The sequence below is a fragment of the Capricornis sumatraensis genome, chromosome 16 (genome assembly GCF_032405125.1).
Source record: "Capricornis sumatraensis isolate serow.1 chromosome 16, serow.2, whole genome shotgun sequence".
NCBI classification, from domain to species: domain Eukaryota; kingdom Metazoa; phylum Chordata; class Mammalia; order Artiodactyla; family Bovidae; genus Capricornis; species Capricornis sumatraensis.
In genome coordinates, this window is record NC_091084.1 from 82,228,911 (window position 1) to 82,253,129 (window position 24,219).

A 24,219-nucleotide genomic window follows, 5' to 3' on the forward strand; every position below is an offset into this window, starting at 1 on the left:
CTCCACCAGGGGATCTTTCCAACCCAGAGTATGAACCCAGGGCTCCCACACTGCAGGTGGATTTTTTACCATCTGAGCCACCAGGGAAGCCCAAGGTAGTCTAAGCAGGCCAGAAAACCCACATTTGCCCTCTACACCGACAGGGTTAATCCGTCATCTCTCCAATCTCTGCACGCCTTTGCAGGGGGTCTCAGCAGAGAGGCTCGTAAGTGCTGAGTCGCTCAGTCGTACCCGACTGTGTGGCCCTATGGACCGTAGGCCGCAGGCTCGTCTGTCCCCGGGGTCCTCCAGGCAGGAACGGCCAGCAGGGGGCGGGGGGCTCCGGGCCGCGGCTGGGCCCGGGGGCGTGGCCCCGCGTCCTTGACGGACAGCGCAGGATGCCGGCGAAGATGCGGGAATACGGCCCCCGCGGCGATAGCGTGCAGACCGTGAGTGTGCCAGGCGCTGCGGGTCCCGGAGCTCGCGGTGCGGACAGAGATCACACTGCACTTTAAAAAAAAAAGAAAGAAAGAAAAAATTCCCTTTTGAGGAGGGAGCCTGCCAAGTCGAGGATGCTGACAGCGGCGGTCCCGGGGCCGAGTCCTGGTGGGGGGCGGGGGTGTCGCTCCTTCGCGTCTCGGGACCGCGGAGCCCCTCGCAGGCGCGGTTTGCCCGGGCGCGGGGCTCGGGAGGGGCGGCTCCTTCCCGAGGCGGCGGCGCGAAGCCGCAGGGAGGGGGAGCTCTCGGCCCGCGCGGCGGGCGGGCGGGGGGGCGGCGGGGGCCGCGGGGCGGGGAGGAGGGCCCGGCCAGCCGCCCCGAGCGCCGCCGCCCGCCCGATCCCGCCGGCGCCCGGTGCAAGGGCTGGAGCCCCGGCCGCGCGCCCGTGTGCGTGAGGCCCCGCGACCCCGCGGGGCGCGCGATCGGAGCCCGGCGGCCGGGATCTCGGGGCCCCAGCGGACGCGCGGCGGCGGCGCGGCCCGCGGCCCGGGGCTGAGGCGGCCGGGGGCGCGGGGTGCGCGGCCGGGGCCCGCGGGCGGCCGGGCGCGCCATGCTCCTGGCCTCGGCCGTGGTGGTCTGGGAATGGCTGAACGAGCACGGGCGCTGGCGGCCCTACAGCCCCGCCGTGAGCCACCACATCGAGGCGGCGGTGCGCGCCGGCCCGCGCGCCGGCGGCAGCGTGGTGCTGGGCCAGGTGGACCGCCGGCTCGCGCCCTACATCATCGACCTGCACTCCATGAACCAGTTTCGCCAGGACACGGGTGAGCCGGCCGTCCCCGCCCCGCGCGCACCCTCCCCCGCCGGGGTCCCCTCCGGACCTCCGGGTCCCCCACAGGCTACCGAGCAGAGGGCGCCCCCGCCCCGCGATCCTCTCATACCTGCTGCAATAAACGTCCGTGCAGATCTGGTTAGGCCGGCCGACTTTTACCCTCGCCCCTAAGAAAGCCCTTCACGTCCCCCTCTCTTTAAACGCTCGGTACCCCAAGTCCGCTCTTGTAGGAACCGAGGGGCCGTGCCAGCATCCCGGCCAGTGGGCAAGACTACCTGCCCGCCTTCGCCAGCATCACGTGGGCTGAGCCTTCGTTGCCTCGGGCACCCTGGGGCCTGCCACCCGCTCCCTCGGTTGCCCACCTCGCCGCCTCGGCCATTCCTGGGGGCATGCGGTCTCCCCAGCCGCGTCCTGGGGGTGGGCACCGGGCGCGCGGGAGGGTGGAGATTCGCGGGAGGCCGGCGCTGTAGTCGAGCCTGCGAAGGGACAGGCCTCCCCGGAGAGACCGATGGACTTGGGGGGCTGTCCGGGCCGGACACGCCCTGGCGGCCGCTGGGCGGTGAGCGCCTCTGTTCGGGCGCTCCGAGGGTGGAAGCAACAGGCCCGCGCAGATGGACAGGGGACGGGGAGGGCCGCCGCTCCGGAATGCCAGCGGGAAAGCCGAGCGTGTTTGTCCCTGGGGGCGGAGGCGGCCGGGGCTGCGCATTCCTGCAAGGAAACTGTCCCCAGCTTCCTCGCACAAAGGCCCCGACGGGGGACACATTGAGCTCCCATCTACTGGTGAGAAGTAAGTTGCGGCTGTGGCCACTACCAGCCCGGCTTCCCAGCCCCAGTGAGGATGGCGATCAGGGTGCCCGGTCCTTGGCGTGAGGGTGGAGAAGCTGGGGACACCTGCCTCTCTGCGAGGCCCCCGGCCGGGCTCAGCTGGTCTGGGACGCATCTATCCCTGAAGAGCCTCTTCAGGGAGGCGGTGTTTCTGGGGGGAGTTTCTGGAATTCTGGCTGGGCTTTCCCCATGGGGGTGAGAGCTTGGTTCAGTTCAGCCGCTCAGTCATGTCCCACTCTTTGCCACCCCATGGACTTCAGCTCCCCAGGTCTCCCTGACTGAGGAGCCCCCCGAAAGGCAGGTGTGGGGGCGGAGGGGCCGGAGAGGGGCCGGGAGAGTCCCAGAGGGCCGGACAGCAGCTGCCTGAGCAGGGCATGTCCGCCCGCCTTGGAAAGCCCCCACGGCCTGAGCGCTAATTAGGATGGTCATGGGAAAGGGGTGTCTTTCCACCCCCCGTCTTCATCTGTAGCCACGACTCCCAACAAGCTCCCTGCCAAGGATTTTGCAGACATTCGCCTATTGAGGGAAGCCCTCTGGGGAAATGATTCCAGAAGTGTTAGCCTCTGGGGGGGCTTCAGCCTTGGTGAGAGAGGGGGGAAGGTGGAGCTGAGAGAGACTGGGGGAGGAGGGGCTAAAGAGGGAAGTGGGGAGACTGGGGCAGAGGACAGTGGGGAGACTGGGGCAGAGGGAAGTGGGGAGACTGGGGCAGAGGATCGTGCGGCCTGGGGAGATGGGGAGAAGTTAACTGTGGACTTAGGGTAGCGGTTGGAAAGGTCTATCCCTGTCAGTGGGTCCAGAGTGAGGCTGACAGTCAAGACACCTAGCAACAGGGAACTTCAGTCCTGCTCAGAATTCATGGACAGGTGTTAGCTGTTCAGCTGTCATTGTTGAGCCACTAAGTCGTGTCTGACTCTTTGGCAACCCATGGACTGTAGTCCACCAGGCTCCTCTGTCCACGGGATTTTCCACGCGAGAATATTGGAGTGGGTTGCCTTGGCCTCCTCCAGGGGATCTTCCCGACCCAGGGATCAAACTTGTGTCTCCTGGATGGGCCGGCTGGTTCCTTACCGCTGAGCCACCAAGGAGGCCTATGAGCTGTCCTATTTCAGATTAAATCTCAGCTGCAGGTGGAGGGACACCTTAGCAACATAGAGGTCCCAGGCCTGGTCCCACGTTTGGAAAGGAGGAAAGCTTACTCAGTGTTCAGGGATGTCTGTAGTGGGCCTGGTACGGGTCCTTGGTACAGAAGTGAAGTCTGGAGGAGACCCAGTGGAAGGACACACCCTCCTCCCCAGGTCTAACCACTCTTCCTGAGAACCAGCTGACCACTGCCTGGGGGTGGGCAGGGACCTGGGGGCTGGGGCGCCCCACAGGTTAGGCCTGAGCTGGCCCTGGAGCCTTGGTCTAACTGCCTCGGGGGACTTGTCCGGTTGTTCTCTTCCTTTTAGAGACTGTTTTGCTTTCACCCACTCATGCTAAGGGTCGGCTGGCCAACCCATCCTCTGCAGCAGACCATCCTCCGTGCCAGACCCGGTGCAGAAGGCCCTGGGCTGGATTCCCGGGAGTGCTGGGTCTGTCAGGGAGCTGGCCAAAGCAGAACAGCATCTCGGGGTGTCTGCAGCCCCCCGCCTCTGTCTTCTCCGCCAACAGACACACCGTTCTTCTCCATATAGCTCATGCATGAAGCTGTGACAAGGTAGGGACTGGAACCCACTGGCTCCCGGGCAACCTCGGCCAAGCCCTAGCGATGTCTAATTAAAGCACCCACCATCCCCAAGCCACAGTTTGAAGCTGGGAACCAGAAACATCTCCATAAACAAAGGGGAGCTGGAAGCCCCTTGCCCAGAGGCGATTCCTCTCTTTCTTTCTTTCTTTTTTTTTTTTCTGTTGTTGTTGCCTGCGCTCTGTGGGGAGGTTTCCTGACACGGGAGCTTTGTTTTTTTCAGAAGTTGCCTGCCTTGCTGCCAAGTAAGTCCTCAGCGTCTCCAGTCCCCCAGCTCCAGCCTCATCCAGTCTGTCTCCAGGGAGATGGCTGGGGGGTCGCAGACACCTCGCCCGCCTCTGTTTGCGCTGGGCCCCTCTGCTCCCAGACTCTTAGCTTACTTGCATTCAGTGTCATTTTTCCTCGAGGTGAAGGGAGAAGGAGGAAAGAGACAGGGAGGTGGAGGCGAAGGAGTCTTGCCTGCTTCCCAAAGCCTTGGCTGGGTCCTCTCTGCCCCTGACCATTCGCCTTGACCAGGCTGACCTTCACCGCCTGTATCTTCCAACATCACTGTCCCATGTTCCCCTGTATGTTTCAGCGGACCCGATCATTACCACTGAGTCCCTTGACTGCTTAAGCGTCATTCTCACCTGTAGAATGAAGGGCAGCCTTAAGGTTCCTTCTGGCTCCCTGCCTCCCATCATGCAGGTCAGTGGGCGGATGAATCTGGAGCCTGCGCCACTGAAGATGCTGAGAGAAGTACCAGGGTGTGAGGGAGGATTCCTTCCAGCTCAGTTTTCCAGGGGACATCCGTCTCTTTTATGTCTTTAACACAGTGAGAAAGGTCAGATGGAGCATGAGTCAAGGGAGCTGATTTTTAAGCCCACTCTCCCGCGATATTCCCCGCCGTGTGTGAGCACAGGAGTGCTGGGGGCGAGCGTCATGACCACAGGGTGCTGCGGTGTGGGGCCGGCAGCAGGCACCTGGTGTGCAGTACCTGGTTCCATCCTCCATGGTCCTCTTATGAAGGACCCGCTGTTCTGGTTTCATAGTAAAGGAAGCAATTTGGAAAAGTTGAAGTTGCCCAGAGTTTTACAGCAAGTGCACAACAGAGCTGAGGTTCCCAGTCAAGTGCGCGTGCCCTGCCTCCTCTGGGGAACACTTGCGGACCGCTTGCTTCACGCAGGCCCCGTCCCAGGCCCAGGGGATATTGCAACAGCAAACCGTCCAAGTCTTCGCTTTCGTGGAACGTTCGAGTGCGGATGAAGGCTGCTGGTCAAAGAAGCCTGGGACATCCTGAGCACAGAACCACAGAGATGTGGATGAAATGCCCTGGGATCCTAGGGTCATTCCTGGAAGGCGTTGTCTCTCATTTCCCAGGAGCCAACAACTTGGGTGGTGTTTTGGGGTGTCAGCATCTGAGTTGCCAGGGAAACCTTTCATTTCTCTCTCTTTCTTCCTGCTTAGTCTGTGTAATCCTTTATCCCTGTCTTTCAGTCACTGCACCTTGGGACCCCGTGGATTTTCTCCGACCATCTTGTTCAGGCTCTATAGACAGGTCCAGGACCCACCGGTTCCTGATGGAGCAGTCTCTGAAAATCTTCAGAGAACGCACCCCCACCATCCCTCCTGTCCCCCACCTTTGGTGCCGAGGTCCACCTCCTGGTTTTAACTTGCCCTCCAAGGCTGAACTGAACGCAGCATCTTTCCCTCCAAAAGCCAGCTCTTCCTTGTGACACCTCTCTGCTTGGTGAATGGCATCACCATCTTATGGCCTGCCCATAATCGAAACGAGTCTTTGACCCGTTTCAGCTTTGTGTTTGGATGTCTCATCTATACGGACATGTGGGATTTGAAAGTTGAGCAGTCACGATGAACACGGCAGGGGCTCACGTGTAGGTTTCTGGGCCCGGCCCCCGGCCAGGCTGACCATCGGTGACTCATCTGTTTCCCCAGGAGACTCAGAAGCCGATGACCCTGGATGACTTAGAAAGCATTCAGCTACTCAGGCTCACGCCCTGCCCGGCGCCCCTCTGTAGGATCTGTGGTCTGCCACCTGCTTTTCATTTCTGCTCCCAGCACCCTCTCCCACCTCCATCCCTTCACCACTTCCCACGCACCCCCCCCCTGCCCCCCACCCCAGTACTCAATAAACAGAGCAGCTCTGGTGTCTCTGTGCTTCCCCAGGGGCTCAGCGGTAAAGAACCCCCGTACCCATGCAGGAGACACAGGAGATGCAGGTTCGATCCCTGGGTCTGGAAGATCCCCTGGAGGAGGGTATGGCAACCCACTCCAATATTCTTGCCTGGAGAACCTCACAGACAGAGGAGCCTGGTGGGCTACGGTCCGTGGGGTGGCAAAGAGTCAGACTCGACTGAAGCGAGTTAGCGTGGACACACCGGGGCCATCACTTCTCTGTGTCACGAGCCTCAGTGGTTCCTCGAGACCTGTAAATAAAAGCCCTCCGGGCCCAGCGTTTCCGACCATCTGTGCCTTGCCTCTCACATGCCCTTCCAGGTTTAGCTTGCTCTCTGCCCATATTTTCCCCTAGACCTGCCAGACAGGCGAGCCTTTTATTCAGGCATTCCCTGGGACCCACACCCCCTCCCCGACTGCAGCAGCTTGCTTCTCCTGAGCTGCCCTGCTTTGGCCTTGTCACCTCCTGAGATTCCCCCTCTCCCCCGGGCCCTAGGCTCTTTGTCATGCTCTCCACCTCTTGAAATGTTCTCCAAGTGCTTATTACCTCATGTGTTCCATGGATAAGTACAGAGCTCCTAGGACATGCCCGGCATGGGGGCCGCAGCTGTGAGCAAACTCCTGGATACCCACTCTGTGAGACCGGGAGTCCCATGGATTAGAGTGATGTTCATCAGATGAGTCACACAAAGAAATGTGTGACTACACCTCCAGATCGGTGTTAATAATAATGAGAGGAGCGGGAATTTGAGCCAGTTGGATGGCCCAGAGAGGTTTCCTTGAGAAAATGAACTGAGATCTGAAGGATGGGCACCTAAGAGGGTGCCAGAGGCCGGTGAGGCGGAAGTGTGAGCAGAGAGTACCAGGGTGTGTGGAGGCCACAGAGGGGCGGCTGGAGCGGCTCTCGGTCTTGACCTCGAGGAAGTCGTGCCCGGGACTGGAGCTCCCAGGGCGTGTGGTTTCCTGTTAACACTGCCCTGCTGGCAGCCTTCTCCGGGCAGCCTGTGTCTCGTAACTTCCTTGCCTGGTTTTAGACTCCAGGCGCTTGAGGAGCACCTGAATCGGCCTTCCTCACAGCCGCTGATACACACTCAGCAACATTTGTGATCAGATGCCAGCGTCCCCAGAGGTGCGTCTTCCACGCACCGCTGCGCGTCTCTGGCGTCCGCGCTGCATTAGGCGCTGGAGGGCAGGGAGCTCTGCGGCAGCATCTCCGCCTCCGCGCGAGGCGGTGTGTGAAAAAGGCTGGTACCCAGCAGACGGAAGGCGCCGTGCTTCCCCAGGCTCCCTGAGGGTGGTGCCCGGACCGGGAGGGCACGTCCAGAAGTGGGTGACAAATGGCACAGGAGCCTAACGGTAAGGAACATTTCAGCAGATGAAAACGGCGAAGAAGGGCGTCCCCAGAGGCCAGCCCTGGTGACTAGGAGGCGTGGGGGAGGCACTGGCGAGGGAGCAAACAGGTGGGGAAACGAGGCTGGACCAAGCGGCTGGTGCGGCCGGAAGCTCCGCCGTTGGATCCGAAGGCCGCGACTTTGTCCCCCAGCGAGCTGGCTCCTCAGGGGGGAACCGGGGGAAGGACGGGGGCCTCCTGGGTGCCCCTTCTCCCTCCTCCCCCGCGCCCCCCGCGTCCCCCAGCAGAGCTCCCGGGCCTGAATAAGGGGCTTGTTCTGTCTCTCCCTCCAGCCTCTGCATATTGATGCTCTGGGTCATTAAGGGGCTTGGAGGCGGGGCGGGAGGGCGGGTGACGGCCTGGCAAAGGCCTCAACAGTCATTGTTCCTTTTCTTCCCCCTTTGAATGGCATTCTGTCCCCGGTCTTGGTATCTCCTTCTGGCTTGGAGGAGGGGATGGGTCAGGGGCCAGCGGAGGGGAGCCTTTTCCCACCGCTCTGACGGAGCCTAAGCTGACAGATGCAGAGATTCCAGCATCCTAGGAGCTCTCCCAGTCTCCCCCTCCTGCCCCAAGCCAGGCGTCCTCCGCCTTCACTTAATGCCCATGAAATGAGCCTGGGTTGGGCATGGGTCTGCATTCAGGGTTCCGGGAGGTAGAGGAGAAAGAGGCAAGTTACAGGCTTAGTTTTCCCCACCAGTCCTGAAGATTCATCTCTGCCCTAACCGATCCCCTGCAATAACCTGGATCTCTCCCCTGCCCTTGCCACCCCCTACCCACCCACCCTGAGACAATCCAGATGGAGACTATCCTATCTTTTGTTTTAGAATTACAGGACCTCTTTTTATTATTCAGGAAGCAGGCAGAGTTATCTGAGGTTGAAGAACATGATCTTTGCTCACACACATCTGGATTCCAATTCTTGATGTGTATTTCTACACTTTGTCTCATTGGGCACTACAAATGAGACCACCCGTGTGGCTCAGATGGTAAAAATCCTCCTGCAATGCAGGAACCCGGGTTCAATCCCTGGGGTGGGAAGATCCCCTGGAGAAGCCAACGGCAACCCACTCCAGTATTCTTGCCAGGAGAATTCCATGTGCAGAGGAGCCTAGTGGGCTACAGTCCATGCGGTCGCAAAGTGTCAGACAGGACTGAGCAAGCAGCACTTTCACTTTCATGCCACCTTTGGCTTTCCTGGTGGGTCAGCGCGTAAAGAATCCGCCTGCCAGTGCGGGAGATGTAAGAGACGCGGTTTCAGTCCTTGGGTTGGGAAGATCTCCTGGAGAAGGAAATGGCAACCCATTCCAGTATTCTTGCCTGGAAAATCCCATGGACAAAGGAGCCTGGTGGGCTACAGTCCATGAGGTTGCAAAGAGTCAGACACAACTTTTGACTAAACAGCAACTAAACAGCCACAACCCTATCTTTAGGAAGGTTGAGCTTCTTGAATAAAAGATGTTAGATAAATAGAAAGTTGTTCTTAGGATCGCTATTACTGTTGTTGATACAAGATTTAATGCTGGGAAATATGAGAGAGCTCTCCCACCCTGATCTTTATTTTTTTCCGCACCCATAAAACTCCAGAATGCCAGCTCCATCACCACGTGGGCGGGCTTCCTGGGTGGGGACAGAGCCTTCCTGCGTTCTCTAGGGTTCCCTGACCTGTGTTCTTTTCCTCTTAGCCCTTGGGGGCTTAGGCCTTTAGAGAGTCACGGAAGAAGAGAGATTATTTAAGAGCACCTACTATGTGTCAAAGGTGATATGCTTTAGTGCAAAGGACAGGGCGCTTGAGAAACCCAGGACTTGGCACAAATACATGCATGCTGAGTGAGAGAGCAACATTTAATTACGGCAAAAACTTTGCAAAGGAGCTGTTATCGTTATTTCTCCTGGGGAGAAAAGGAGGTTGTGGGCTGTTATATTAAGCAAACGAATGTGGCTGCAATCTAACTTAGGGTCTTCGGACTCCAAACCAGCCAGTGCTCTTTGGGGTACCCTGCAGCGTCATCCACATCCTTCCTTGCAGCTCATCAGCTTCCCACCCTGCCCCCCACCCCAGCCCGCAGCCCTGAACCCTCCCTCACGGCAGACTTTGAAACGGCAGGAAGGGGCCTCCTTCAAAGCCGAGGCAGCCAAAGGCCCGGCCCCACGGTAGACTCGCTAACCGCGAGCCTCCTAAGGCAGCACCCGTGGGTTCCAGCCCTGGGTGCCGCTGACCGCCTCCTCCGTCCCTCTCCGGCAGGGACCCTCCGGCCCGTCCGGCGCAGCTACTACGACGCCGCCTCTGCGCCCGGGCAGGGCGTGGTGTGGGAGTGGGAGAACGACCGGGGCTCCTGGACGCCCTACGACATGGACGTGGGCATCAGCATCCAGCACGCCTTCGAGAAGCAGCGGCCCTGGATCGACCTGAGCCCCATCGGCTTCGGCTACGTCATTGACTTCGGCACCATGGGCCAGATCAACCGGCAGACGCAGCGCCAGCGCCGCGTGCGCCGCCGCCTGGACCTGGTCTACCCGCTGGTCACGGGCGCCGCGGGCCGCGCCGCGTCCTGGCCGGCCGCCCCCGGGGCCGCCGCCGCCGCGGGGCCGCGCGCGCCGCCCTGCTCCTGCCCGCAGTGCGTCCTGGTGAGGAGCGTCAAGGCCGCGGCGCCGCCGGCCCCAGCCGCCCGCAGGAGCGCCGCCCCGCCCGCGGCCGTCAAGGGGCCGCCGCCCCAGGGCCCCGGGGCCACGCCGCCGGACAGCGCGGGCGCCGGCCAGGGCCCCGGGAAGCCGGCCCCGTCGTCGCAGGCGATCCGGAGACAAGCCTCCAGCGCGGCGGCAGGGGCGGGCCCCGCGGGCTGCCCCGCCAGCCCCCCGGGGGCCAACGGCAAGGCCGGCCGTGTGGCCCTGGCGACCTTGAATCGGACCAGCCTGCAGCGACTGGCCCTCGCCCAGTCCCGGGTGCTGATCGCCTCTGGGTAAGTGCTTCTGCGGAGACACCCTTGAGCGCTTCCGGAGCCCCGGGCCTCAGACCTGAGGATCGCCTGAGTCAGAGAGGACCCAGGGGCTGCTCTGGCTTAAGCTCCTCCTCGGCTTCTCCAGACCCTCTGGTGGCAGGGGGAAGGCCCGCAGTGGTGTGGTGGTGTGGTGCGGAGGGGAGCCTTTTGGTCTTTGGGGTCCCGGCAGGTCTGAATTCTGAAGGAGACGTTGCCTCTTACTAGGAGCAAGAAATAGCAACCCAGTCGTGCTCTTGCCTAGAGGATCCCTTGGACGGAGGAGCCTGCTGGGCTGCCGTCTATGGGGTCGCACAGAGTGGGACACGACGGAAATGACTTAGCATGCCTGCATGGTTTGGAGAAGGAAATGGCAACCCACTCCAGCATTCCTGCCTGGAGAATCCCAGGGAGAGGGGAGCCGGGTGGGCTGCCGTCCGTGGGGTCACAGAGTCGGACACGACTGAAGCGACCTAGCAGCGGCAGCAGCAGCAGCCCTGTGCTAGGAGCCGTTCCCTAACACTGTAGAGTCCTGACTTGCTCATCTGTAAACCCGGCCGTGGTGTCAGGATTGCAGTGAGGACTGTGCCTGCCAAGGAGGAGCACTCACCATTGGTGGGCTCCCTCACCTCCTAGTTTGCAGGCCTCATCGCTTTTCTTAATCCTTGCAAGTCTGCAAAGCACGTGGTTTTGGTCCCATTTTACCTTGGAAGACCCGGGAGGATCACTCGCTCCACGGTACGTATCTGGTTATCAGCAGAGATGATAACCTGAAGTTTGAGTCCCAGACTCCTTCCGACCGTGCCACGCTGCCTCCCTGGCAGTCGCACACCGCACACGCAAGTGTCCCGTGAGAGTTACTCCCTCGCCTCCAGGGACTCCAGACTGGAATAACAGCCCACGTTTAGTAAGTGCTTACCGTGGGGTTTCCCTGGTGGCTCAGATGGTGAAGAATCCGCCTGCCCTGCAGGAGCCTCAGGTTTGATCCCTGGGTTGGGAAGACCCTCTGGAGGAGGGTGTGGCAACCCACTCCGGTATTCTTGCCTGGAGAAGCCCATGGACAGAGGAGCCTGGTGGGCTGCAGTTCATGGGGTCTCGAACAGTCGGGCACGACTGAGCGACTTCACTTTCACACACTCCCTCTTACATATGCCAGACACTTCCGGGCTCGGTGTCAGTCATTCCTGTGACCACTTGTTGTCCGCTCTGTTATTCCTGTGTTCCATCAACCTTCTTAGTCTTCCTGATCATAAAGTCAGAGAGACCCAGGTCCACGTGGTACCCACCGCCTTTGGCTGCTGGCCACGGATTTCATGTGAGATTTGGCCTCTCGTGCCTGCCAGTCTTGCCTTTCTCTATAGGAGCCTGACTCGGCGGACGGCCCTAGCCGCAGATATTCAGGAAGGCTTAGAGTTAGGGTGGACACCAGCTTGCGAAGATTGGGCTGCCAGGAGGAGGATCTCTGCACCGGGGGGCTCGGCCCTGGGCAGAGAGAAGACGAGGGGATGCTGAGGACTGGGAGGTGGCCCAGCATACCCCTGCCTCTGCCTCTGGGCGAGCTCTAGACTCTCTGCACTTCCACGTTCCTGCCTGTGTGGACTGGGGTAGCAGGCTTGCCCTGCCCCCCACCCCGAGTCAACGTGTAACCCTCAGTGAGGAGAGGGCACTCCTTAACAGCTGCCCAGATGCACTCGCCAGCAGGGACCCACTCCAAGTGTCAGACACAGGGAGCGCTGCACACTCCACGTGTTTCAGAGTCGGGGCTGGGGCCCAGGTCTTCGTCCCCTCATCCGATCAGTGCTCTTTTGGCTAAAGCCCAGCTCCTCACTGTATTCAAAGGCAAGTTATAAATGGTCAGATGCCGGTCAGGTGCCATGGCTTTTCCTATGACCTCCTCTGGGCCTGCAGGAATGTCTGGCAGAGGGACGGGACCCGGCGCGATGCTGCTGGTCCTGTCTCCACGCTGGCGTAAGGCAGCCTCCTGGGGCCCCTTGCAGGAGTTCCTGGTGCATGCCACCGTGGGAGAGGGACGCTCCTGTGGAGGTAAGAGAAGCTCACCCTCTAGAAGCTTCAGCACCTGCGCTGGGACCCAGGTTTCTGGCTGTGCAACTCGGGGCACGCTGTGCACCATCCGTCTTTAGTTTATCCATCTGTAAATTGGGGTAGGAATGGCTCCTTGCTTATAGTATTGGCCATGGGGATTATAGGAGGCTTTCAGGTTTTTCACCATAATGCTGGGCACGTGATAAGAATTTGGTCACAGGCTGCTATTATTATTACTATGAACTGTCTGAGCGAGGCAGACAGTTGCTGCCTGTGGTTGCTGAAGTCAGATCTAAGCTGACTCCACCGCTTCATTTCTGGTGCCCTAGGCAAAAGCCGAGTGACCTCCTTGCCATGAGAGGATAAGGAAGCCCAGATCGCCTTACATCTCAGCTTCTATCTCTGCTTTAGCGTCTGCAGGGCTGATGGAATCTGAGCGACCCAGGAAGGCAGAGTTCCAGGCAGTTCAGTTTGGAAAGGGCTATAGAAAGTGGCTGGTTTTCTCCGCCGTCTCCCCAACAGCGTTGGCCCCTCCGCAGCGCTCTCCGTCTCCCAGCCCTCGCCTCTCAGCCTCTCCCCACCCCCTCACCCCCGCGGCCACTTAATGAGCATGTCGATTCCCTTTGTCTGCCTCTGCCATCGACCTGCTGTCTTCCAGCGGCCCCGGCCCCTCCCCTCTCTGCCCGTGACCTCTCCCAGCAACTTCCCCCCGGAAAAGAGGAAGACCGGCAGGGTGGGAGAGGTGCCCTGGAGAGAAGGGTCTGGGGGGAACAAAAGACCCTGTGAATTATTCAGAGACACAAGCGGTGGTTTCTAAAGAGGGGGGAGCTGTGCCCCCGAGGGCGGGAGTCGCCCCTCTTTTCCAGATGCAGGCGGCTCCATCTCCAGCGAGACCTCGGTCGCTGGAGAGACAAGAACGCGGTTCTGCTGAGCACCCCTGGGCTGGCTCAGAACCCCCGAAGAAGCATTGCCTCTCCCCGCGGCGTCTGCAGAGGGCTCTCCCCTCACCAACCCCTCCTTCCCCGCCACCCTGCCACTCCTCTCTCCGCTTTGTATTCTCGAGACTGAAATTAAAACGTGCACCCGCAGCACGCAGGCCGCAGGCCGGACCGACTGGCCGACAGGGGGTCGGGTCCTGCAGCTTTGGCTGAGCCACGCTCCCTGGAGGAGGTGGATGGATGCTCGCAGCCCTTTGTCTGGCCTGCTGATTTCTAGACAAAGGGCTCAAGCGCCTATAACCCGGGGGCCCCAATGGGGTGTGACTGGTGTGGACCCTGGAGGCTGCTCTCCTGGGTTTTCACCTCCACCAGGAACGCTGCTGGAGGGTGATCAGGTGTTTCCAGCTCCACAGTCTGCCCAGCACTCAGCCTGATGCTTACCCTTGACCCCCTCAAGAATCTGAGAAAACTGGGATATTAAGCGAGGAGGGGAAAAGGCTTCCCTGGTGGCTCGGCTGGTAAAGGGTCTGCCTGCCATGCAGGTGACCTGCGTTCGATCCCTGGGTCCGGAAGATCCCCTAGAGGAGGAAATGGCAACCTACTCCAGAATTCTTGCCTGGAGAATGCGGGGCCTGGTGGACTGCAGCCCCTGGGGTCACAGAGTCCACTGCGACTGAGTGAGTAACCCACCATCAGGCAGGAAAAGGCTCTCTCTGGATCCCGCTTGCTCTTACCCTTGGCAGGCAAGAATGTAAACCATCACCCAGATTCGCATAGGGCTGGGCTGTTTACAGAAGATGTGACCCAGATCCGCATTCCTCCCGGGGACTGAGATTTGGGGCGCCCTGTGTACTGCCTCGGTAGCGCAGACGTGGCTGAGGCTGGCAGAGTGACTGTGGGGTTCTCAGAAAGGCCCCGCGGGGTTGGCCTAGAAGCCAGGCCTCCCGACCCCCTGGCAGGCCCTTCCCCTGGACGCTTCTGCATTTCACAATCACGTACCCCCTCCCCAGCCCTGCTCCCAGCGTCCAGTACCGCCAACAAGCCCTTCCACCTCTCCTGCCATCCAGCAGTGGTGGGGACGCCCACCCGTCTGCCAGCATTCGAGGGCACACCCTCCCTGTCTCTCCAGACCCTCCTCCCAGCCCCCAGTTCTCAGGCCACCCTGGGCATGCCCTCTGGGGAGGTTGGACTATTTCCTCCTTCACCAGACCAGGTAAACCTGCTGGTCCAGTTTGTGGGAACAAAGGTGGCTTTTGTCCTGCAGATTGCAGCTGCTTATCAGCCTGAGTGGGGGCCTCAGAGGTGGTGAAAGGGGTAGGTAGGTGCAGGGCTGGGCCATGCCTGCCGTCCCCAGTGGGCATCCAGGGAACAGGCACTCCCGCACCTCCTGGAGAGGCTGGAGGGGAACCAGACCCGGTGCGGAGCCCAGCAGGGAGACTGCCCCCAAGGTGGGGTCGTCAGATTCTGGGGTGGAGAATCATCAGGAAGTCTCTCTTGGCAGCCTTTCAGTCGTGAAAGGCTCAGTCATGTCCGACTCTTTGTGACCCCACGAATCACAGCACGCCAGGCCTCCCTGTCCATCACCAACTCCTGGAGTTCACCCAAACCATGTCCATTGAGTTGGTGATGCCATCCAACCATCTCATCCTCCGTCATCCCCTTCTCTTCCTGCCCCCAATCCCTCCCAGCATCAGGGTCTTTTCCAATGAATCAGCTCTTTGCATCAGGTAGCCAGAGTATTGAAGTTTCAGCGTCAGCATCAGTCCTTCCACTGAACACCCAGGACTGATCTCCTTTAGGATGGACTGGTTGGATCTCCTTGCAGTCCAAGGGACTCTCAACAGTCTTCTCCAACACCACACTTCAGAAGCATCAATTCTTTGGCTCTCAGCTTTCTTTATAGTCCAACTCTCACATCCATACATGACCACTGGAAAAACCATAGCCTTGACTAGATGGACCTTTGTTGGCCAAGTAATGTCTGTGCTTTTTAATATGCAGCTTCCTACCTAAGACTTTCGCAGTTTTACAGATAAGGAAATGGAGGCTCAATAAGGTTGACGGACATTGTTACTGGTGGGCTTCCCAGGTGGCGCTGGTGGTGAAGAACCTGCCTGCCAGTGTAGGAGACGTAACTGTCGTGGGTTTCACCCCTGTGTAGGGAGGATCCCCTGGGGGAGGGCATGGCAACCCACTCCAGGATTCTTGCATGGAGAGTCCTGTGGATAGAGGAGCCTGGAGGGCTGCAGTGCATGGGGTCACAGAGAGCCTGACACGCCTGAGGTGACAGCATGTGTGCGTGATCCTGATGGGGCTGGGTCTTGAACCTGGCTCTTCTGACTCCCACCTGCTGTACCACACCTGGCCGTGTGGGCAGGTTACAGAGTCCGGAATCAAGTTGGTTCCTCTTTTTCTTGGTGACTTTCTTCTTCACTTTTTTTTCCTTTAATGTTTGGTTATTTGGCTGCACTGGTGGTTGCAGCCCTCAGCATCTTCTCGCTGCAGCATGTGGAATATTCATCTGTAGCACGTGGGGTCTAGTTCCCGGACCAGGGATCGAACCCAGGCCTCCTTCACTGGGAGCTCGGGGTCTTAGCCACTGGACCACCAGGAAAGTCCCCTTTATGACTTTCTTTCATGTTGAATTCAGCTTCCTCCGCCAGCACCCCCCAATCAGCATTTGATTCATCTTGAGGCCAGTTTCTGAGGACAAGTGGCCTTCGGTGGAGGCCACTCCACTGTGGAGACACAGACGCTCCCGCCTCTGTTATTCTCACATCGTCTCACAAGCCTGGTGCACGGTCACCGTCCCCCGGAGGAGACAGAGGCCCCAGAGGACTCCGCATGGTGGAGGGCACGCCCATCCTCCCGGCACATGGGGTTCAGATGCACCAGCGCCCAGCCTGCAGGGGCCGTTCTGGCCTCACCTCTCGGCGGGGTGCTTATTCCCCAGGCTCGCAGCTTCACGCTTTCCGTCTGCAGCACGGGGGAGTGATAAGAACCGCACAGACCCAGGAGCATACGTCGTGAATGGCTGAGACCGTGGGCTCCAGAGCCAGATAAGCGGGCTTCAAACCCTTCGCTGTGTGGCCTCCCTGAAGCTGGCTTACCCTCTCTGCACCCCAGCGCCCCTGCCTGTGAAAACGGAGTTGATGACAATCACATCTCTCGGATAGGTCGTTGCAAGGGTTGAGTGGATGTGTCTATTCTGAGCATTCAGAATGGTGTCTGGGATCAGGCGGGCTGGACTCGTTAGTGATTTCTGCACTGGATGAAAGGCTGTGTGGGCCACTGCTGTGTCCCCAGCATCCGGCAGTGTCCAGCACCAAGGTGGGCTCTATAGGGATGGACAACGAAGCGCATGAGTGAACAGTAAGCCAGCAAAATGCTCTTTCCCCGCCCCCCTGCTTTCCCAGCACCCCCTCTCGCCCCTCCCCCAAAGCAGAACTGCTGGCTTCTCTGGCGGTCTGTGACCCGGGCCATCAGGATCTCCAGCCCTCGTCCCCCTCTCCAAGCCCAGCTGCAGAGGCCTGGGTGGCCGGGGATGGCCCAAGACCGAGCCTCACGCGCCCTGTATTCTTGTCCTCAGCCCCGTGGGACACCCTGACTTTCCCAGGCAGTGGGGCTGTCTTGTCTCCAGCCTGGCTCGAGTTGCTGGGGAGAAGGACAAGGAAGGAGATGCTGCTTGCCGTCTGTGTTTCTCTGGGTAAAGAGGTGGCAGCTGTTAGAGCAGTGGTTTCCACCTGCTGGGCTGGGGCTGGGCGCCCTCTGCCCACCTCTCAGCAGAAGCTCCTCAAAGTGCAGATGCTCGCGCCCTGCAGCTGGCGCTTCTGATTCAGGCAAGGGGCTCTCTCTTCCAGAAGCTTCTAAGGTGACTATACCCTGTGGGTTTGAACTCGCTTCTTTTTTTGTATTTCATTGCTTCCACTAATATTCATGAAATGCCTCTAAGTGTCAGGCTCTGAATGAGACAGACAGCAGTGTTTGTCCTGATAGAGCGTAGATTTCGAGAGGGGAGATAAGTAACAATTTATTTTCAAAGACCTTAAGTGGGACATCCCTGGTGGCCCAGTGGTTAGGACTTCACTGCCGGGGTCCCAGGCTCCATCCCTGGTCGGGGAACTAAGATCCTGCAGGTCGACCAGTGTGGGCAAAAAGCAAAAAGGACCAAGGAAGAGAACTTGGCATCTCAGGGTGGGGTGGAGGTGTGGGTAGCCGTGTTAAGTGGGATGGCCTCAGGGACATCGCCGAGTAGGGGATGTCGGAGCCCAGACTGAAGGATCTGTAGCAGGGAGCCAAGCGGTGGTCAGGTGGAAAAAGGCTTCAGGCAGAGGGAACCGCAAGTGCAAAGGCCCTGAGGCTGGGGTGTGCCCGGCCTGCAGCAGAACGGCGACATCACGAGAGGCAATGAGTGACTCGGGGCAGACCAGGGAGCTGGCGGGGGCTGCTCAGGCGGGCTGTTCGGTGACTCTACAGAGTGGGACAGGCCTCGCTGGGAATCTGAGGGAGCCCTGGGCCATTCTGAGCTGTGAGGTTCTGAGTGGAGCTGTACCATGCTCTGCTGGGGTTCGCAGGGCTCCGTTCTGGCTGCGCACTGACTGCGGCTTTAGTAGGAGCAAGTGGCTCCTGTAACAGGGGAGCCCCTCTGTGGGCGACGTTCTGGGGCACCCAGCACTGTGGCCCTTTTTCCCGCTTGTCGGAAGCATGACGTGTCTGCTCTGTGCTTCTGCAGGGTGCCCACTGTCCCCGTGAAGAACCTGAGTGGGTCCAGCCCCGTCAACCCCGCGCTGGCAGGTAAGGAAGCCCCGGCTGAAGGGAGAAAAGGGAGAGACTAGGAGGCCCTTTGGGATGGACGCGTAAGCACTAAGTGTAGTGAAAGTCGCTCAGTCGTGTCCGATGCTTTGCGACCCCGTGGACTGTACGGTCTGTGCTGGTCTATGATAAATGGACAGGTAGCAAGGACCTGCCGCAGAGCTCAGCGGACTCAGCTCAGTGTCGTGTCAGCCCGGGCGGGAGGGCAGTTTGTGGTGGGGTGGGTGCCTGGAAACGTAGCTCTCCCGAGACTGTCGCCACATTGCTCATCCGCTGAACCCCGATACGAAATGAAAAGCTTAACAACAAACAAAAAGAAGTTAAAGACAAGGAGAGCAAAAGCAACAGGTGTCATGGACGTTTGTAAAAAGAGAGAGAATCCTGGTGGTGACTGACACAAACGAGGACCTCAGAGGGTGGACGGGAAGGGAAGGAACAGTGTGGGCAAAGTGATTGCAAAATGCAGAGCTCGCTGCTGAGAAGAGGGGAAGGGAGGCTAAGAGGATCAGCGTGCAGAAGGGGCAAGCGGGTTACTGGGGAGGGAGAGGGTGCAGCGGGTCACTGGGAGGGGCGTGTGGAGCGGGCTGGGGCTGACCCTCCGCCCTCCTCCCTGGCGCCCTTGTCTTCCAGGAATCACTGGGATCCTCATGAGCGCGGCAGGGCTGCCCGTGTGTCTCACCCGGCCACCAAAGCTGGTCCTTCACCCACCCCCCGTCAGCAAGAGTGAAATAAAATCCATCCCCGGGGTTTCCAACACAAGCCGCAAGACCACCAAGAAGCAAGCCAAGAAAGGTATCAGCCTCCTTGTCAAAAGGAGTCCTGGGAGGGTGGGGCTGGGTCATAGACTTGGCTCCCAGCCCAGCTCTGTCTCCACCACTGAGGGTCACGCCCGTGCCTTCTGTGCCTCGGTTTCTGCATCTGCTAAATGGGCTAACTAAGCCCCACCCTGAGGATTACACTAAAGTGGATAGGTTTGGATCTGATGGAGACCCTTTGAGAAACAGAGAAATTCAGGGCAACAGTACGGGCACATAAAGATACAGCGTGTGACACAAAGAATACACAGTAGAGAGATGGAGCACTCCGGCATGGGAGCCTGAACAGCCTGGATTCAGATCCCAACTTTGTCCCCTGCAAGTCACGAGACCCCAGCCTGCCTCAGTTTTCTCCCCTTTACAACAGACACAGCCGGTACCCAGCAGGTGTGTCCTGGAAGGCAGTGGAGGTCGCCACTTTTCGTGTCCCTCGGGATGCTCCAGAAGCTCTGGCTGCTAGAGCTCATACCCCTCCTCACAGTCCCGCAGCTACGAGGTCAATACCTGTGCCTACCTGGGCCCCAAGGACCCAGCCTGACCTCTGTGGCTGCTCTCTCTAGCTCTGGGGTGTGTGTGTGTGTGTGTGTGTGTGTGTGTGTGTGTGTGTTTAGTGGCTAAGTCATGTCCAACTCTTTGTGGCCCCGTGGACTGTAGCCCGCCAGGCTCCTCTGTCCAGGGAATTTCCCAGGCAGGAATCCTGGAGTGGGTTGCCATTTCCTCCTCCAGGGGATCTTCCCGACCCAGGCATTGAGCCTGCATCTCCTGCTTTGGCAGGCAAATTCTTAACCACTGACCATCTGGGAAACCTCTGGTCTCTAGTATCAGTTTCTAACCGTCAGCCCTAAGCCCTTCCCTTTCAAACTGGTGACGTTTCAGTAGGATCATATGCATGTTACAGCTTAGCTCAGCAAGCAAGAGGCTCTCGGTCGACAAAAGCTTAATTCTTGTTAGAGGAGCAGGGCAGGGGAAGAGAGGGCCTGCGCCCCAGCTTTTGGGCGTTGGAGGACCCACTTCGTGAGACCCTTGTCCTACTTCTCCAGCCTGCCGACATTTCTCTGCTTAAATGAACTCGCTCGTCTTCCTGGCGGTCTCATAGGAAACGATGGGATTTTGCGCTTTCCCATTCTTCCTGTTATTATTAATAGCACTTACCCGACTCTTAGCGGGCAAAGTGCCCGCAGGGCTGTAGGTCCATTTAATTGTACGTTGCATTTAATTGTCCAAGCGCGCCTCTGAGCAGGTGCTATTGTTCTTGCCTGCTGTCTAGGTGAGAAACAGAAGCTCAGAGAAGTTCAGGGAGTTGCCAAGGAGGCTCCAACCCTTTATTCCTTCCTGCCCCTGGGCAAGGCTGTCTCATGCCAACTGCTGCTTTTAGTCCAGGCTGCTTCTTAGGGGCCTGGCTCCCCCTCCCCACAAATCCCAGAGTCACTGCCCCCGGCCAGGACACATCATCCTCTCCCTACTGCTGGGCAGCGACCGCAGCGTCGACAGGAGGATGGCCGTCAGAAAGCCGCGGTCGTCAAGTCCCGGTTTCCCATAAAAACGATGGCGCTTCGACGACACGCTACAGATCAAGACAGTCCTTTGCACATTGTGAAAGGAATGCCATACCCCGGCCCAATGTTTCAAAATGTGAAACTGTTTACAGAGAGCTTTCGTTACTGTTAGCTCAGTGCAGCCTTTGGGCAGGTCCAGGCTCTTTGACGTTGGGGAAGGGAAGCCCGCTCGGCCCGTGCCAGTGAAAAAGTGGGCTTGCTGTGATCAGGCAGGCCGGTGTCAGGGAGGTGATGGCAGGAGATGAGGCGAACGTTAACACCCCCCGACTCAGACTAACTGGCCCCCGCGTCCCCCCCGTGTCCCCTTTCCATCCTTAAGCCCAACTGCGCGATGGTTCCTCGTCTTTTCTGAAAGCTCTGAGCCTGCCTAACATCGCCCCCCTCTCTGGCATGTCCAGCTTGTCTTGGTGGCGCCCTGATCATCCTGTCCCCACAGGGAAAACCCCAGAAGAAGTGCTGAAGAAGTATCTGCAGAAAGTGCGGCATCCGCCAGACGAGGTGAGTCCAGGGCCGGTGGGGCGGGGTTCACCCTCCCTGCCCCTCAGTCATCTCCCCGGCCAGTTTTCTGCAGGAGGCGGCCGGCGCTGCTTTCTGGGTCGCGACCGACGCAGAGCTGGTCAGACTGGATGTCCTAGACCACAGCTGTGGCTTCACTTCTCACACCTGCCTGTTCAGCAAACCGCTGACTGATGCTCAACTGCCTTACTGTGAATTTAAGCAAAGTGGTGTGATAAGCTATGGGAACCGACTTAAAAATGGGCTTGATGGTGATCAGAGATTCTCAACCAGAGGTGATTTTACAGAACTGGAGAGAGGAGGAGACGCTGGTGGCATCCAGCAGGCCAAGGCCAAAGGTGCTGCTAAACCACCACCTTCCTCAGGAAGGCCTGGGACAGCGCCTGCAGCGAAGAACTGTTCTTGTTCAGTTGCTGAGTCAGGCCTGACTCTCTGCGGCCACGTGGACGGCAGCCTGCCAGGCTCCCCTGTCCTCCACTCTCTCCCGGAGTTTGCTCGGAGTCGTGTCCACTGAGTTGGCGATGCAGCCCATCTGGCGTCTCGTTCTCTGCTGCCTCCTCCTTTGTTCTAGACCACAGGCTCTGGAACTCAGGGCTTCAGAAGTTGCCGTGTGCGGGCTTAGCTGCCCTGCGGCGTATGGGATCATTCCGGACCAGGGGTCAAACCCGTGTCCCCTTCATCAGCAGGTGGATTGTGATCCACCGGACCAGCAGGGAAGTCCTCAGCAAAGAGTCATCCAGCCCCAGATGTTGAGACACGCTGCAGCCTCTCCAGAGCACTTCAAATACAGTTCCTTTAGAAACGTCCCACTTAAATAAGCAAATGGTCAGTGGGTCAAATCAGCAAGTGTTGGTTTCCTCCACAGACCACTGAGGGATCCCACGGAAGGACAGTCACAGCCCCCAAGGAGGGGCTATCATTCTTTTTGGCAGCCTAAATTAACATGTATCACCATCAGGTATTAGTTCAAGAGTTACTCTGCTGTGCCAAGGAAGCAGAATTCTGTCTAGATTCTCAGAAGCACATGTTCCGCAGTCTGTGGGCTTTCTGGAGGAGCAGTAGTAGCAGCCCGCTTGGCCGCTGAGATCACGCTGGAATCCCGTGGAGGCGCTGTGGGCCCCAGGCCGAGTGGGGCCTCAGGCCGAGTGGGGCTGACGGTCTCTCTCCTCTGCCCCCTTTCTGGAGGAGCAGCAGTAGCAGCCCGTGGAGGCGCTGTGCTCAGGCCGAGTGGGGCTGACTGTCTCTCCTCTGCCCCCTTTTCCGCCCCCAGGATTGCACCATCTGCATGGAGCGTCTCACGGCCCCGTCCGGCTACAAGGGCCCCCAGCCCACGGTCAAGCCGGACCTGGTGGGCAAGCTGTCCCGGTGCGGCCACGTCTACCACGTCTATTGCTTGGTGGCCATGTACAACAACGGCAACAAGGTGGGTGCCAGCTCAGGGCATGCCACCGCCTCCCAGGCAGCACCCAAGCCTGGAGGCCTTATTGGAGTGGCACCCAGGGGCTTCGGGGGGTCTTAGAGGCACCCCCAGGCTTCCCTGGTGGCTCAACGGTGAAGAATCCACCTGCAATGCAGGAGACACGGGTTTAATCCCTGGGTGGGGAAGATCCCCTGGAGGAGGGCATGGCAACCACTCTAGTATTCTTGCCTGGAGAGTCCCATGGACAGGGGAGTCTGCCGGGCTAAGGGCCTTAGGGTCGCAAAGAGTCAGACATGACTGAAGTGACTGAGCTTGCAAACAGGGGTACCCAGGAGGAGCAGGAGTGATGAGCTTGGTTGTTCTCAGCCTGATCACTTTTCCCCAAAATTACTATGCTGGCAAAATCTGTCTGCACCTTCCTTCTGGGCTATGCTGCCTAGCTTCCCAGAGCTTCCCTGGTGGCTCAGCAGGAAGGAATCTGCCTGCCAATACAGGAGACTCAAGCTTTATCCCTGGGTCAGGAAGATCCCCTGGAGAAGGATAATGGCAGCCCACTCTAGTATTCTTGCTGAGATAATCCCATGGACAGAGGAGCCTGGTGGGCTACAGTCCACGGGGTCGCAAAAGAGTTGGACAGGACTGAATGGCTAAACAACAACAACAACCAACCCAACTCCTCCCAGTGTCTACACTGCGTGGTGGTCTGAGGTGTAGACGTCTGTCCCTGAGGTTTGGAAGGGAGTTTTCTGCAATGATGAGCCCGTGGTGAGTGTCCGTTCGTGCTGGCACAGGACTCCCCAGGCACCCTTCCTCCTCCCAGGCCTGGTGCTTTTCAGTTACATTCATGGTCTCTGGCACCTTTCATTGTCCTTTCAAAAGCACTAAAGGTTTTGTCAAAGGATGGCTGGAAGGCCCTTAAGGTCCGCTGTTGGAGGGGAGGGCTGTGTGATCCTGTCTTACCCACCATTGATAGTGGAGCAGCAGTCCCCTGTTAGAGCTGGTTTCCAGGAACCTGGGTGTGTCCTCAGATGATGAGTCTCTCCGGACCACGCCTAAAATGAAAGCGAAGTCGCTTAGTCGTATCCAACTCTTTGCGACCCCATGGACTGTAGCCTACCAGGCTCCTCCATCCATGGGATTTTCCAGGCAAGACTACTGGAGTGGGTTGCCATTTCCTTCTCCAGGAGATCTTCCCAAACCAGGGATTGAACCCAGGTCTCCCGAATTGTAGACAGACACTTTACCATCTGAGCCACCAGCGCCTAAAGCCCTTGGCGTTTCTCATGTTCTGTCCCAGGCCTGGGTCACCTTGACCCTGTCTATGGGATTCCGAATTCTCATTTCTCCAGGCCCAGCTGGGACTGCAGCAGGGTCTGGGATTTTTGTGATATCCTCCTGCCATTTATTCATCCAAAAGTATGTCTGGCCTTCAGGGGCCGCCCTGTCCTTATCCTGCTGGGGGAAAATAGCAAAGGCGGCCTACCCAAGCGCAAACCTTGGCTGAGGGGCCAATGAGTGCGGGCAGCAAGATTTTCAATCTCTCTGAGATTTCATTTCCTATCTGGAAAATGGAGATAGAACAATCCCTACTTCCTAACATGCTGAAAGTGTGAAGAAAAAGGGAAAGGGGCTCCCCGGTGGCTCAGACGGTAAGGAATCTGCCTGCAATGCAGGAAACCCGGGTTCGATCCCTGGGTTGGGAAGATTCCCTGGAGGAGGGAAAGGCTACACTCCAGTATCCTTGCCTGGAGAACCCTCAATGGACAAAGGAGCCCAGCAGGCTGCTTT

The 24,219-nt window shown here is 58.9% G+C and overlaps 1 protein-coding gene across 1 annotated transcript in view; it reads left to right on the plus strand.

The window, feature by feature from the left end:
• Nucleotides 1-1,027: 1,027 nt before the first annotated feature.
• Nucleotides 1,028-24,219, plus strand: part of DTX4 (deltex E3 ubiquitin ligase 4) — a 37,792-nt gene continuing 14,600 nt past the window's right edge. The window contains exons 1-6 of the mRNA XM_068989092.1: nt 1,028-1,238; nt 9,602-10,316; nt 18,045-18,106; nt 18,755-18,916; nt 20,932-20,993; nt 22,282-22,434. Of these exons, the coding sequence (XP_068845193.1) occupies nt 1,028-1,238; nt 9,602-10,316; nt 18,045-18,106; nt 18,755-18,916; nt 20,932-20,993; nt 22,282-22,434 (1,365 nt within the window). The remainder of the gene's footprint in view (nt 1,239-9,601; nt 10,317-18,044; nt 18,107-18,754; nt 18,917-20,931; nt 20,994-22,281; nt 22,435-24,219) is intronic.